The following is a 16,935-nucleotide window of genomic DNA, read 5'->3' on the forward strand; positions in this document are numbered from 1 at the left end:
CTTGAAGAGCATGCATTCTCTCTTGTAGTGGCCTTGCATGCCACAATGGAAGCATCTCATCTTTGCCTTGACCTTCTTGAACTCCTTCTTCTTAGCTCTCAAGGGCCTTTTGGTCACTCCATAGGCGATGGATTGGCTAAGAAGTTGCATCACCTCCTTGAGGGAGCGTGTCTCCTTTCCCGCAGCTATATGCACTCTAAGTGCATCATAGCCCGAGTGGAGTGAAGCAAGCAAGATATGCCCCACCATCTCATCCTCTAATGGGATTCCGAGAAGCTGCATGTGTTTGAAGAGTCTAGTCATTCCAAGCACATGAGGTCAGAGGGGCATGCCGGGTCTCAATCGGTCATGAGCCTTCTTCATGAGCCTCATCGGTCATGATTCCTTTAGAGTAGAAGCTTGGAATGGGAGTGTCTAGAGCGTACTCCAAGTAACAATTCCGGAGAATTAACCTGAGTTCCTCCTCCCATTCCTTGAAGTTGACCAAGTTTAAGGAAAAGGCCAACTTCTCGGGGAGTTCCGGGCACATATGGTTGTTGTTTGAGTTACTTGCAGACATTGTTCTACAATTGAAAGAATTTGAAGTGAAAAACCATTCATGTAATCAATAAATTAATAAATTCGAGCATATTTTAAACTTATTGAGCATTTTATCCACGCGTTTATAAAATTGTCCCTTTTAGGCGAGAATAAAATGATTCCGAGATCCCAAAGATCAAGAAATGGTTAAGCATGCTTTTCCTTGTCTTAATCATTAAATATCTTAAGGTAAGAAATCCAATTGCTAATAGCTCCAAGCTACTCTCGGTTTGATAAAATGTCGCATCTAATGCATCCTTGACATTTTATCTCTTTTGCCACGACATCTATGGACTCCTTACTGATATCGTTGAGCTTAACCAAGATAACTCGTATACCTAGTATACCTTACGTTCCAAGGGAAGTAGTGATGTCTTGCTTTGGCGTAGTCCATCACGTACGCGCATTAGTTCGGTAAGTGTTGTTCTTGGAACGGCAAATTTTAGCTCAATATTATTAAGGGACCTAGGGTTTCTATGTTGGTTGATTTAAGTGAACTTAACTAATCATCACAACATAATAGAAATCCTAGACATGCATCTAGAAATCATATATAATAACAAAATATATAAGGCATAAAATGATGCATTTGGAAACTAGCATGACCCCTTGAAATCTTCAATTTCCATGGGTCTTCATCTTGGCTCTTCTTCATCGAAACGCCGTCTTGAGACATCTTGGCCAAAATAAAATAAACTAGCTAGAACGACTAAGATTAATTTAATAGTACAAAAATACTTAACGGTTCGCAGACCGTATTTAGATTTACCAAAATAGATAGCGGAACGCAGTCCGTATTTTCTATCCTAGTCAGTCCCCACTAGTTGCCATTTCAAAGATCTGTTTTGAATAACAATCTTCCATTCATCCATTCACTATGTGCGAATGGCCCATGCAATTTTACGAAATACATAATTAAACACACAAAACTAGTAACTAACTTAGGTGGTTAATCCGATTAACGCGCCTAATTAAAACTAGTCAAAGTTGTTTAATCCATTATTTCTAAAAGGCTCAAGTAATCTACTAAGCTCCCACTAAATTCCGCATCCATACTTAATTAATCCGATTAATTAAGTTGGCATAACCCAAAATTTGTCAAAAATTTTGCAAAACCGAAAATCGAGGTTTTTTATCTCGTTAAAATAATTACTCAAAATATTTTAAAGACGGGAAAATGCAAAAATCAAAGCCCAAGTTTTAAGCAAAAACGCCCCAACATAATCCTTTGAGGATGCGCACCATGGCTTCTAGGCAGCCCATGACATGGAACCATGGTGCCTAGGCGAGGCATGCTATGCCCAGCAAGCATCGCTGCTAGCGCCAGCTGCCTGCCACCATGCTGCGCATGCTTGCGAGAAACTTGCGTGCTGGGCAATGATGCTAGCCAGCATGCGCGCATCACAGCCCTGGCCAAGCCTACGCAGCCGCGCGTAGCTACCTTCCCTACCACACTGCCACACGCAACAGTGCATTGCCCTTGCGTCCACCATAGGCAGCCTACATGCGGGCTGTTGGCCAGCCCGACTGGCCTTGGTGACGCTTGCGATTTTGCATCGATTTGCGTGCATTTGATCGGAATTTTAATTCCGATTTGTGTGTGACATGATTAATTCTAAATTACATTTTAGAATCAACTTGAGGGAAATTAAAACTAAAACTAAGTCCAACTAAATAAATTTAATTTTATTGGTGCACAAGTCTAAATTATCCAAATTTTTTATTTTTGAACAAAATTAGGTCTTTCTTTATGCTTAAAATAAAATGAGCTATGTCCATAATTAATCTTGCCAATATGCAAATTAATAATGGATTTGAGAAATGGGAGTTGGAAAAATAAACTAATCATCTAATGATAAAAATTTCTAACTTTCATACTTGTGTAAAATACCAAGATTACATCTTCCAATATGAAGAGTAATCAAATTTTACTCACAAGTATTTGAACTTGATGGATTTTAATCATCCAAACATGAAAAATCCAAATTTTGTTCAATATGGAATTTAGGGTTAGGGTTCCAATCATTTAAACCTTTAAAGATTAGAACTTTAACATTTTAGGAACTTAAAATTACAAGTTCACAACAAGCTTTCATATTTTATTGCAATTTATTTGCAAAATTTGAGAAAAACAAATTTATGTGAAAAATGGTATATCAATTTAAGCACTAATAAAAACTCTATTATTATGCTTAAGAATATTTTTCAAATGTGCATTTAATCTAACCTTGTAATGCTTGCATTAATCAAGGCTTAAAAAGAATTAAAATTTTTGTTGAAAAACGAAAAACCCCAGAAAAAATGGGTTTCTTTTTCAAATTTGGCTTCTGGACAGTCCTCAAAGAGAGCAAAGAGGGTTGAAACTGTTTTAGAAGGTCGATTCCACCCAAAATTCACTATTTTTGAGCCAAAATCTGGGTTCAACAACCAAATCGAGAATAAAACCGAGTTTTAAAAACAAGATTCTAATCTAATTAGAAGAACATGAACCAGAAAAATAAACTCTTTTAAAACACCTTAATTAATAAGTAATTGCAAAAATTAAAAGGAGCATGGCTCTAATACCGCTGTAGGGTTTCGTAGAGACCCAACACTACGCGGAAGGAAACCCCCCAAGATCTGCCCCTTAATTAAAGCAATTAACAAGCATAATAAACATAATTAGGCAAGACTAAGTACAAGAATTATATCTTTGTTGCGTGCTTCGCTCCCGAAGAGCTCTTACTTCAAAATCCCGAAACTACGAGATCTCCGACAGATCGTACCCTCGACCCGACCCGAGCGTCCCAAGTCTTGAAGGTTAGTCAAGACCCGGACAAACAAAACTATGAGTTTTACGAATCAAAGGTTTACTCTAATTACAAGAGTTACCTTTTTAATTCCACAAGGTTATGCATTTCCCAACACCCTTGACGGGTATTTATAGGGAAATGGGTCCTTGGTTTTCAATCTCCCATCAATGTGGGAGAGTTGGTAAAATCAACAATTTATTTAATTCCAAATTAAATAAATAATCAACTTAATCACATTGCGACAAGTGACACAATCACATGCTAATGAGTGATGGCCAAGGCTAGGTGGGGGGACCATTTGCCTTGATCCCCAAGGCCTTTGATTGGTCCCCACAAGCAAGCACAAAACTGGCTCAAGGAGGGCTGGCTTGCTGCTAGCTAGCACCAGCCAGCAGCCTTGCATCCCCAGCCAGGCAGTGCGTGCTGGTGTTGGGCGATGCTTGGCGCTGCTACGTGCTAGTGCTGGGCTGTCCTAGCATGCTGGCGCTGGCCCAGCACTCCGACACATTGTCTCGCACACACTCGCATCCCTCGCACAGCAAGCCATGCCTTCCAACCCCTCACGCACGCAAGGCCTAGCATGCATGCTGCTAGCGAGCCACGCATGCTGGGCTTGGTGCTGCTTGCTAGCTTACTGTGCTTGGTACTGCCATGCGAAGGAACGCACGCAAGCACACAACTATGTGAATGCTTGGTGCTACATTGCGATACCCTCCACGCACACGCACACACGCACTGGCCTAGCCATGCGATAGTGATGTGCTTGTGCGAGGGGCCTGCGATGGTGCCTAGCACCCAGCCACGCATGATGCGGTGTTGTGCCATGCGAAAGCACGCATATGCGCAGCCATGTTGCTACAATGCTGCGATAGGCTAAGGCACAAGCACACGCACACACGCACTGGCCTAGTCATGCGATGGTGCTGTGCTTGTGCTGCGATGATGCGCCTAGCACATCTAGTGTGCTCAAGTTTGCGCCTAGCCATGCTAGGTGCATGCTAGCTCGGACTAGCCTAGCGTTCATATAGTTAGACCATTGTGGTGTTACGGCTACGCTCGTACTTGTTGCTTGTGATTTTGCGACGCTCGGCCTCGACGCCCTAGGCTCAATATTCGAAGTCTGTATTCGTAAAACTCTGTCGACTCATTAAATCCTTTCGGATTAATTCGTCCTCTCGGATCAGTGATTCGATTGGGTTCGACCCGAAGGGTTCAGTTATGATTAGGATGTAATATCAATTGTACCTTGATATTACTGATCGGAAGTGGCCTCCACATGGGCATTCCGATCACTTGATCTTATTGAAGAATTAACTCTGTAATAATTATGAACCCTATATCGGAAGAATACACTTGTTGGAGGACACCATTCCTTTCAGATTCCCAAGGAAACGGGGGTTTAGCACAATTAATACGATATCTCGGATGAAAACCATCTACTATTGATTCTAGAATAAACTAAAAACAAGAGATTAGACTAAACACTTTTAAATGAAAGTAAAAGGACTAGATTAGAGAGATAACAATGGAAAAAGCACTGGGGAAAGGGGGTTTCAATCATGATAAATGATTACAAATGAAACCAATGAGGAATTTAACCAAGGAGTAGGAAACTCTACCTAAGATAGTTCATTCTCATGCAACTACTCAAGCAAATTGATGAAATTAATCTCACCTAGACTAAATCATTTTCATGCATTCAATCAAGGATTAGGATTTAGAGATTAGAGGTGCACACACTAACTCCAAATATATTTATCACAAAATCATCAACATAAGGTAAACTCTCATCAATGTTCAATAGATATTCAAAAATATACATGATATCCACCCCCTTCCCTAGCTAATAACCTAAGCTAGAGGAAGAGGAATAACCATAATAACTAACTCAAGCATACATTCAATCACAACACAACCTAGCATGATTCTAAGATAAAAGAAAATCAAAGAAACAAATAAAGCTTGAAAATTTATGGAGGAAGACTTAAGTAAGAACAATAAAACCAAGAGAATAAAAAACTAAAGAAACAAAAGTAATTATTGATATTATAAAGTTGAAAGATTACTAAATCATCAAAGTAGTAGCAACAATCAAGAGGAAAGCTTGAATATTTGATTACAAAGATTGAATCTTGAAGACTAATGTTTTCTCTCTCTAAAAAACATGGATTTTCTCTCTCTACAAATGATTTAGAAGCCAATGGAATAGTGAATGAATAAAGAAAACTCAAGCTAAAGACTATTTATAGTCTTCGACTAAAATGAGGAAAAAGGGCAGGGGAGAGGGCTCTCCGAACCGTCTCCGCGTCCTCTCCAATCTGGGTAATAAGTTCGTCAGACCCAGATTGATGCGCCCGCGGGGGAAAATGCCGCGCCCGGAAGTATTCTTTACCGCGCCCGCGGCTCGCCTTCTCCGCTTTCTCTTGTTGGCATCAGGACTTCCTTGTCCGCGCCCGCGGCTGTGCTTATCAGCGCGCCCTCTCCATTTTGGCATCTCCACTTCCTTGACAAGCTCCCTTAGCATCTCTACTCGAGCTAGTAATACATGATTCGCCCACGAGTGCTAGGAGCTATTAAAACACACGAAAAGGAGGTAAAAACTAAAAGAAAAGAAAAAAGGGAATGGAAAACACGAGAGGGAGCTAAAGTGACTAAAATTGAGATAAAAGGGGTGAAAAGAGGCATAAACGAGTGACAAATACGGGGGAACTCTCTAATGAAAAAGGGTAAAATGGTGGCATAAATGCCACACATCAAAATCCCCCACACTTGCCTCTTGCTTGTCCTCAAGCAAGACCAAAAAGTGAAAGATAAAACAAACACCATAAAGACAAACATAATATGGCATGGCTTTGGAAAAACAACATTAGATTTCATAATGGGCAAATGCTTTATTCGGACTCAACCATGTTAAAAATATCAAAGAATATTAGCTATTCTCAATTACATGATGCATGCACGCCTCAAGATGCTAAAGATTGCAAGAGTCAAGCCTCAACCAAGCATAGAGAACTAGTGAGTCGTCCTCCGCCCTAATCCCCTCTATAACGGTCCGTGGTCCCCCCACTAGTCTCAAATCATCCCCCTAGGTGGCTCCTCATGATTCCACGAAGGAATCGGAAAAAGAATTATTTTGAGGAGGTAAAAGATCATCCCGACATCTCAATTATGCACGCTCTTTCCACAGGGTTGAAAACCATCTCCCTCCATCGGTTGTTGACCATGTTCTTTTTAAGTCAAAGGGACTTCACAAGGGTTGTAATGACACGGCTCAAGGTAGAGGTAGGGAGAACCTTTGAAATAGTTGTGGCAAGTCCTAAGTGAAGCACAAGAATTGCAAATTCTCATAGACGAAACTCAAGTCACAACCACAACTCAAACGAATACCCATAATTTCAATCTCATCGCATTATCAACCTTATTCAATTATATACAAAATAGGTAAGGATTTTTTTTTTTCACTCTTCTCAAATCTTCCTCGCATGCTAAACTTTAGGTTTACAAACCAATTTCACAAAAGATTCATGCTCATATTCATGATGCTCTTCACACTAGCCTCACAAACCCATTGCTTCACTAACTAAAAGGGTTGGTAAACATAGGTCGTTAGGCTTGTAATGAGGTTGAGACAAGAATGGGAAAACATTAGGCTTAAATTGGTTGTCAAGAAGGTTGATGCAAAAAGGAAAAGAAAATTTGTAATTAAATAAAAGAAAATATAAACAAAAATGGGAAATAGTGCCCTTTTCCTCCCCTAAAAGTCCTAGGTCACGATCTCGGGAGCTAGTAATCAACACAAGGATGCAAGCATGCATAGTTAAGGATCCTAAAATCGTAGCTCAACAAATTGATGAAGGCTTGAACAAAATGAACCTCACAAGGGATGAGAAAAGTAAGCAACTACCAACTAAGGGGTTTCAAATCCACTATGAGGGGCAACTCCATCTTACCACATACCTTGAACTAGGGGTTTAGACGCCTTCACTAGTTCTTGCCCTTCCTATCTTAGCTAAGGCTCGTCTAATTCAATCAAAACCAATCTCAAAATGTGCATCTCGTCACAAAGTTAAGAAAAATGACAAACATTCTAGGATGCATCATCATAGAGATAGAGTCCAAATGTAGCAAGCGAGTTCCAAAATACAATCATATCATCATGTCATAATTACGCTTATCACACAAAAGAAAGTAGAACAAAAGAAAGAAGGAATCAAGAAGGTTCATATAAGAGGCTTAAAGATTCAAATAAATCCCAATCGACATACAAGTGATCGTTCAGTATCAATACCAACGATCCCAGGTTCCTTGGAACCGCAAGAAAACATCCTCGAACCATTCAACTCCTTCCTAAGCTATATCCTAAACTAAACACAACACGAGAAGGGAAAAAAAAGTAAAGGAAAAATCTCACCCATGTCTCTTGAAGAAAGAATAAAGCAGCCATGCAATTTACCGTGTCTCCACATGTCGCTTCCAATTTCTTCCAAGCTACAAGAGAGAGAAAAAAAAAGGAAAAACAAGACAAGCACTACAAATAAAAAAAAGGGTATTACTAGAGAGAGAAAGAAAATCCATGAACTCAATTCTTTGGGTATGACCTACTACCAAAACATACCATCATCATGAAATAATCATCATCATAACATTATCATCATATCATCATCATCATAGAAATGGACCACAAAGACAACAAACAACAACAACGCTACTAATGACACCTACACCCAAAACCCCTGAATAGTCCCTTGAGTCCTTGGTGCCTTCCCCCACACTTATCTAAAGCATTCCCTAACACTCTCCTTTGACTCAAACACCCCCCCACACTAGAGTAAAGCATCATCCTCGATGCGTCACAAGGACATGTAATAAGGGAAGGGATAACAAAGGGAGGGAATAAAAAGACCAAGGGGGAAACTAGTTGCCACTAGGGTCGGCACCGCTGTCGTCCGCACTCCAACTGTCGTAGGAGAAACCCGAGGGGTGGCTATATGGGTCCCAAACTCCAATATAACCGGGAGGCCACCCATAATGACCCTTGAAAAGGTCGAGTTGGGATGCAGATAACTGGTCAAAAGGCTCAAGTTGGACTAGAGGTGAGGGGTGAGAGGGATCAACGTAGGGGTAGTTAGGGTAACCCCTATAATCACTCCCACCCGATACCTGGTAGTCATATTGACCGGACTCATCGGGGAAATCACGCCTAAGCACATTGGGGTTCAAGGACCCCTGCCAATAGGGGTACGTAGGAAGGTTGTCACCCCCCCCCCCCCCATGATGGCACGGGCCCTTGTTGGGCCGGAACATAAGGGTAGTTAACCGTGGGAGTGACATCCCCACTATGTACACTAGCATCATATAGGGCGTTAGTTTGGAAGGAAAGGTGTTGGTGGGAAGCAAACATACCTTGCATGCCAAGTTGCATGCTTTCCATTTAGTCTCTCATTGCCTCCATTTGTTGTTGGTAGTCGGGTTGATGTTGTTGTTGATGCCTTCTTCCTTGTTGTTGTTGTTGTTGTTGTTGTTGGGTTAACTCATCCTCCACACTCTCATGGCTTTGACCGGACCCTTCACCCATAACCATTCTTGCATTAGAAAGGACACCCGAATCCTTCTTTACCCACCACGGGTAATTTACTCCCTCCCTCGTGAAGGAAGTGAACTCCGGCTTGGGGAGGAAACAATGATGGTCATGGGAGACAAGCAAGCTCTAAGTCCTCCCTCGATCCTCAGTATCTGTGACGAATTTCATAGTCTTTAGTTGATCGAGGTCGAGCCAAATATTGCTCCCATCACTTTTCCCCATGGGGGTGCAAGATTCCAGTTTATCCAAATGCCCTAACTTCTCGGCTATCCGAGTGTCCATCCCTCCAAAATGGATTTCCCCCTTCCTTGTGCCTGAGAGGACACCTTCAATGCACTTAGTGAATAGAAACCCGAAGTTCATTCTATGTCCAATCTCTGGCTGCGTAGCAAGCCATAGAATTCGGATCTTGTCAGTTGTGATCTTCCCCAAGTCTTGCTTATTAAAGACCATGTACCCGAGAATTCGATGTAGAAGTCTAATGGCTGGGTGCTTGATTTGGCTGGCCAAGGAATACTTGGAGTTAAAGGCGTCCATCCTCGAGATGACCTTCCACCAATGAAGGGGCTCATAATCACAGAGGCATGCATGCTCGGGAAAGAATATATTGGCATCCGGGTTTAGGTCCAGTAGTTGGTTGAACTAGTAGAGGGTGAAGGTTTCTTTTTTGTTAAAAAGTTAGAAGGAGATGGAGAGATCATTATCCCCTGCGGCATGGCATTCGAATGAGGCAATAAACTCAAGGGTAGGCTCTTTGTAGGTTCGATAGGCCCTAGTCACAAAAGAGCCTAGCCCGAGATTGTTGAACAAGAACCAACAATCCTTGTCGATGCCAAGCTTGGTGGTGGTGGGTTGATGGTAGTGTTTGGTTGGTCTCAATTTCCTGTTTTGAAGGTTGTCGTAGATGGGTTTATGGCTTTTATTGTGGAATTTGAGGGGTGGTACAGGTGGTGGAGCGGTTTATGTTTGTTCATTTTGTTGGGGGTTTGAGGATGACGAACCTTGAAGTTCCTTCCCACTCTTTCTCTTCTTTGAACCAAACACCATGATTACAAATACCAAATTGCAATCCAATACCTCAACAATACCTCAACACAATCACACTACAACAATTTCCAAAATCAAGAATTACTAAGTTCAACCCACAAGCAAGCAATCTATGACAAGAAACAGCTAACACCAACAACAACTCAACAATTAATGTTGCTTAAGATGATGAATGAACACAAATTAGGTATGCAACAATAAAAAATTCCCACATGAAAATTCACAAGCATATTATTTTTCAACCAAAGGCATGCTTCAAATTCAAAGGTAAATGAGAGTAAGGAAGAAATGTATACCAAAATGAGTACCCACAATTGCTCCTACTATCCCCTTGAAGAAGAAATCAAGCCTACCTTCAAGAACCCTCCAATGGTGAAGGAAAGTTCCACACAAAGAGGAATACCGAAATTGGGGGTTTTAAAGGATAAAATTTCAGATTTTTGGTGAGAAAAATTGAAGAAAAGTGAGGGAATTTGTTGAAATTTGATGGAGTTTGATGAGTTGGGGTGAGAAATTGAGGTATAATGGGTTAGGGTGAGAAATAAAGCAAAAATTCGCAGACCTGCAGGGCCGCGCCCGCAGGATGGCCTGTCCGCGCCCGCTGGTATGGCCTGTCCGCACCCGCTGGTATGTCTGAACTGCGCCTAGCCGTGCCCGCGGGATTGAAATGCGTGCCCGCGGCGGTGTCTGTCTGCGCCCGTGGAGGTTTGTGACGCGCCCGCGGGTTTCCTGTCCGTGCCCTCTCTCAGCTATCTCCCAGGCATCTCCACTCCCCTCGAAAAACTGAAGGGGTTCTGTCCGCGTCCGCGGGTTTCCTGTGCGCGCCCTCTCCAGGGTTTCTCCTGGGCATCTCCACTTTCATTTCTTCCTTTCTCCTTAACTACTCCAAACCCAACTTAGTAGGACAAATTCCCAAAGATCCAAGTACCTATTAGAGGAACAAAACACATACAATAAGAAACTAAAGAAAAATCATCCAAAATTAATCAAACATAAGAAACACAAAACCAAGAGAGTTGAGAACTCGGGTTACCTCTCGAGAAGCGCTTCTTTATAAGGTCATTAGCTTGACCATACACATCATTCTTCAAGAAAGTGGCTTAGGATCCGGTGGATCGAGCCTCATGCACTCAATTATGCCAACTTGATCATTACAATGGTAGAGCTTTAAACGGTGCCCGTTAACCATGAACTTGTTCCCCTCCGCCTCCAACTCAAAAGACCCGTAAGGAGTTGTTCTTGAAATTGTGAAAGGCCCCGACCACTTGGATTTTAGTTTTCCGGGAAACAACCAAAGCCTAAAGTTGAACAACAACACCTTGTCTCCAACTTTGAAGCTCTTGTTCCTTATATGTCGGTCATGCCATCTCTTAGTCCTCTCCTTGTAGAGCCTCAAGTTCTCGTAAGCATCATACCGGAGCTCCTCAAGTTCATTGAGCTTAAGCAATCTTTTCTCACCCGCCAAGGACATGTCCATGTTAAGCTCTTTGATCGCCTGCCTTATATTCCAACTCAACCGGAAAATGACAATCCTTCCCATATACCAGCCGGTAGGGGGTCGTACCAATGGGGGTTTTGTATGCCGTCCTTAGAGCCCAAAGCGTGTCATCGAGCTTGAGAGACTAATCTTTTCTAGACTTGTTCACCATCCTCTCAAGAAGGTTTTTGATCTCTCTATTGGACACTTCCACTTGCCCTTGAGTTTGAGGGTGGTAAGGGAGACCAACCTTGTGATGAACCCCATACCTTTTGAGGAGAGCTTCGAATTGCTTCTTGGCAAAATGAGAACCACCATCGCTAATTAGCGCTCTAGGTACTCCAAACCGTGGAAATATGACTTGTTTGAGAAGCTTGAGCACAACCTTGTGGTCGTTGGTGGGGGAAGGTATAGCTTCAATCCATTTGGTCACATAGTCCACCGCCACCAAAATGTAAAGATTCCCACAAGAAGAAACAAAAGGCCCCATGAAGTCGACACCCCAAACATCGAATGGCTCCACTTCTAAAATATTTTGTTGAGGCATTTCATCCCTTTTGATTATGCCCCCACTTCATTGGCATTTGTCACACCTTGAAACGAACTTATGGGCATCTTTGTGCATTGTTGGCAACCAAAGTAGAGATTGGGAGATCTTTGCCACGGTCTTTTCAACTCCTCCATGCCCTCCACATGGCAATGAGTGGCAATGTTCAAGAACTCCTTTTATCTCGTGATCCGGAACACATTTCCGAAAAAGGCCATCTCCACATTACTTGAATAGATAAGGGTCATTCCAAAAATACCTCCTCACTTCCTTGAAAAATCTCTTCTTTTGTTGAGAGGGGAACTCCGGGAGAACAACTCCACATGCTAGGTAGTTGGCTATATCCGTGTACCAAGGGCTAGATGTTGAAGCCATAACCAAGAGGGTTTCAAATCCCACCTCTTCGTTGATAGGAACATCTTCCTTATTCTCAAAAGGAAGCCTAGACAAATGATCCGCCATATAGTTCTCCGCTCCCTTTTGATTCATCTCAATATCAAAATCTTGTAACGAACAAACCCAACGGATATGACGTAGTTTTGCTTCCTTTTTGGTCATGAGATAATGAACCGCGACGTGATCCATGTACACGATCACTTTGGAGCATATAAGGTAGGATCTAAACTTATCCATGGCAAAGACAACCGCTAGCATTTCCTTCTCCGTTGTGGTATAATTCCTTTGAGCTTCGTCGAGTGTTCGACTTACATAGTAGATGACACAAGATTTTCCTTCTTTCTTTTGTCCAAGTACGGCACCTACTGCAAGATCACTAGCATCGCACATTAGCTCAAAAGGCAAGCTCTAATCCGGAGCTTGCACAACAAGAGAGGATATGAGAGCTTCCTTGAGTTTTCGAAATTCCTCAAGGCAAGCCTCATCAAAATTGAACACTACATCCTTTTTGAGTAACTCGGTTAAGGGCTTGGCGATTGATGAATTTTTTTTTATAAACCTCCGGTAAAAACCGGCATGCCCTAAAAAGGCTCTCACTCCCGTAACGGAAGTAGGAGTGGGCAACTTAGCAATCACCGAAACCTTAGCCGAGTCAACTTCAATACCCTTTTTTGATATTTTATGGCCTTGGACAATACCTTCCTCGACTATAAAATGGCATTTCTCCCAATTCAACACTAAACTCGTCTCTTGACACCTTTTCAAGGTTAATAAGACATGTGTCAAAAGACGAGCCACCAACACTTAAATCATCCATAAAAACTTCAATCTCATTCTCATGCATTTCAGAAAAAATGGAAGTCATGCATCGTCGAAAAGTTGAAGGAGCATTGCATAACCCGAATGGCATTATTCGGTATGCAAATGTCCCATATGGACACGTAAAAGTAGTTTTCTCTTGATCACTTGGATGGATAGGAATTTGAAAAACCCGGAATATCCATCAAAGAAGCAAAACAAAGCATGATGGGAGAGTCTCTCCATCATTTGGTCCATGAAGGGGAGAGGAAAATGATCTTTCTTAGTGTTTTTGTTCAACTTCCTATAATCAATGCACATCCTCCACCCGGTCACCGTCCGGATGGAGATTTCCTCTCCTCCTTCTCCCTTGACAATGGTCATTCCACCCTTTTCCGGAACCACGTGAACCGGGCTAACCCACTTGCTATCGAAGATAGCATAGATTATACCCGCTTCACGCAATTTCAAAATTTCTTTCTTGACAACCTCTTGGAGGTTTGGGTTCAACCTCCTTTGAGGCTCAATGGAGGAGGATTGATCATCCTCAAGGTGAATGCGATGCATGCATAAAGAAGGGATAAAACCCTTGATATCATCAATGCTATACCCTATCACATTTCTATATTTTCTCAAAACAACAAGAAATTTTTCCAAATCAAGACCATCAAGGGAAGCATTGACAATAATAGGGTATTTCCCTTCATTTCCAAGATAAGCATATTTCAAAGAAGGGGGAAGGGGTTTGAGTTCTACCTTGGGAGGAGGCTTAGAACTCTCCTCCAATTTTTCCTCCTCAAGTTCTAGATCATCATGCTTAGGATCATTCGCTTTCTCCTCTTTGGCTTCTTCAATGGCCATGACAAACTCCTTTGCTTCTTAAGAGAAGTATTCTTCCTCACCTGTGAGAGCTTCAACCATTGGATCTTGAGGACTCATCATAACCCTTCCCAAACGATCTATTTCTTCATTCACAACATCAACCATATAGCACTTCTCAACCATGGGGGTCTTGAGTAGCTTAGAGAATTCAAAGACAATTTTTTCATCGGCTACCTCACATGTAATGGTATTGTTCTTGCAATTGATCACCGCCCAAAAGGTTTTAAGAGCTTCACGACCCAAAATCAAGGGAGTATCCACATCTTCCTCCTTATCCATCACTACAAAGTCACAAGGCACATAGATATGCCCAACTGGAATAGGGACATCTTCAAGCTCTCCACAAGGTAGCTTCACCAAACGGTTGGCCAATTGAATGGTTTTCCTTGTAGGGATCATCTCAATATTAAGCTTTTGAGCAATGGATAGAGGAATTAATTAGCTAACACTTGTTCCAAGGTCGGCTAAGGCACCCCTAGCTTCCATGTTCCCAATCTTAACCGGCAAGGTGAAGCTTCCCGGATCCTTTTTCTTCTTGGGCATCTTATGTTGAACAAGTGCACTCACTTGATGGGGAAGACTAATAAGCTCATCATTAAGCTTCCTCTTGTTCGTGAGAATGTCTTTCAAGAACTTGGAGTATGAAGGCATTTGTGTGACAACTTTAATGAAAGTGAGGTTTATGTGCAAGTTCTTAATCACACTTAGAAACTTTGCAAATTTGTCATTCAATTTTCTCTCCGCGAGTCGATCGGGAAAAGGAACCGGCCTATCAAGATTTCTAGCCTCACTAGAAGTTGAGGATGTAACCACTTTGTCCAAATTTCTCCATACTCTTCTCTTTCTCAACAACTTTGTCTTCTTCAACTTCCTTGTCTTCACTCGCAACCTCTTCTTCTCCCTTCTTTTCCTCTCCATCCCCCTCTTTGGGTCCCTCATAAGATGTGCCCGATCTCAAAGTAATTGCCTTTCAAGAATCGGGTTTCCCAATGTTGGAAGGGTTGGTTTGTGATTGCCCGGGTAGGGTAGAAGATTGGTTGAAAGGAACTCTCTCGGCCAATTGAGCTAATTGTGAATCAACCATCTTGTTATGAGCCTTGACTTCTTGCATTTGTTGATTCATGGCTTGAAGTTGTTGATGAATTTGGGTTTGAGTAGAATCGGGTTGTGATGCTTGCTCTTGACTCCTTTGAGTCGATTGATTTTGGTTGTGGTATTGGTTTTGGTATGGAGGAGGGTTTTGGTATTGTGGGTTGGAATTGTATGGTTGTTGAGCTAGTTGGTTTCATTGTTGGGGTTGGTTTGCAAATCCGGGTGGTGGTTGTCTCCAAGCTACTCCTCCACCATTTCCCCTATATCCATCTTGCCTTGTATTGTATGCCGCTACATGCTCCGGGCTTAAACCTCCACAATAGGATGTGTCATGGTTTGTACCACCACAATTTTGACAAGAGAAAGAGTTGACTTGGGAGGAGCTTGCACCACTAGTGACATTGGTGTTCAACTTTGCGAGCCCCTTTGTCAAAAGCTCAATTTGATGTTGCAATTGATCAACCTTTTCCAACTCATACTTTCCACCTTTCTTTGGTGCATTCTTCCTTCTACCTCCCCAAGAGTAGTTTTTGACTACCTCTTCAATTGTTGGTTCAACTTGATTTTGAGGGACTTTGATCAATTGTCCACCCGCCCCCGCATCTAAGTTAGCTCTAGACATCGGTTCCAAGCCATCATAGAAGAACCTCATGAGTAAGCTTTGATTGTATTCATGTTGTGGACATGCTTACACCAACTCTTTAAACCTCTCCCAAGCTTCACTAAGGCTTTCATCCGCCTCTTGTTCAAAAGATGCAATCTTCCTCCTCATATCGGCGGTTTTCTCTTCGGAGATGAACCTTTTCAAGAATGCTTGGACAATTTCCCTTTATGTTGTGAGAGAATTAGGCTTGACTTGCTTGAGCCACTTCTTTGCTCTCCCCGCAAGAGATTGCCGGAATAGATGCATCCGAATGTATTCTTGAGAGACTTGGTTGGTTTGTATCATGGCACAAAGTTCAAGAAATCTATCAAGATGCTCAATGGGGTCTTCGCTTGGAGAACCCGAGAATTGCTCCGCTTGAACCATTCGAGTGTATTGAGGATGAATGGTGAAATAGGTTTCCGTGACGGGTAGCAATATCCCTCCGGTGAGTTCATAATCCTCCGGATTACCGAACTCACGAAATAAAAAATCCACTTGTTGTCCCGCCATTTCGTCGCCTTGAGAATGTGAGGAACAAGAATCACTCTCACTATAAAAAATAGCACCAAAACCTTGCCCCTCTTCTTGATAAAGTCTACGGACTTGTCTCAAGGAACGGTCAATTTCGTGATCGATGTTGTGAGTAGGTGGTCCTTGAGATCTTCTTTGCATCCACCAAAGCTAAGCAAACAATTAGCAATGACTAGAAAGTGGAAAAAGAACAAAGTAAAAAGAAACAAATCCAATAATAACGCAAGTTAAAAGTGCAAAGCAAGCTGCTTTCCCGGCAACGGCGTCAAAATTTTGATCGGTGGACAATAGGTCGCTGGTTTACTATCCTAGATCAAAATTATAATTTATATCTCCTATCCTAACTCTATAAATTTTACTTTAGATAGTGGTAAGGTAGGGTCGATTCCCAAGGAAACGGGGGTTTAGCACAATTAATACGATATCTAGGATGAATTGCTAGTGACAGAAAGAGGTATTGAGATTTGCGTTTGAAGAATCCTACGGGCAAACCATCTACTATTGAGTCTTGAATAAACTAAAAACAAGATATTATATTAAACACTTTTAAATGAAAGTAAAAGGACT

General features: G+C 41.9%; 1 protein-coding gene across 1 annotated transcript; it reads right to left on the bottom strand.

Annotated features, from left to right (window-relative positions):
• Window positions 1-11,086: 11,086 nt before the first annotated feature.
• Window positions 11,087-11,476, bottom strand: LOC110724377. The gene has a single exon (XM_021903796.1). It carries the CDS (start codon window positions 11,474-11,476, stop codon window positions 11,087-11,089), a length of 390 nt encoding a protein of 129 aa, XP_021759488.1.
• Between the last annotated feature and the right edge of the window lie 5,459 nt (window positions 11,477-16,935).

Source organism: Chenopodium quinoa, unplaced genomic scaffold (genome assembly GCF_001683475.1).
Source record: "Chenopodium quinoa cultivar QQ74 unplaced genomic scaffold, ASM168347v1, whole genome shotgun sequence".
Classification (NCBI taxonomy): Eukaryota; Viridiplantae; Streptophyta; class Magnoliopsida; order Caryophyllales; family Amaranthaceae; genus Chenopodium; species Chenopodium quinoa.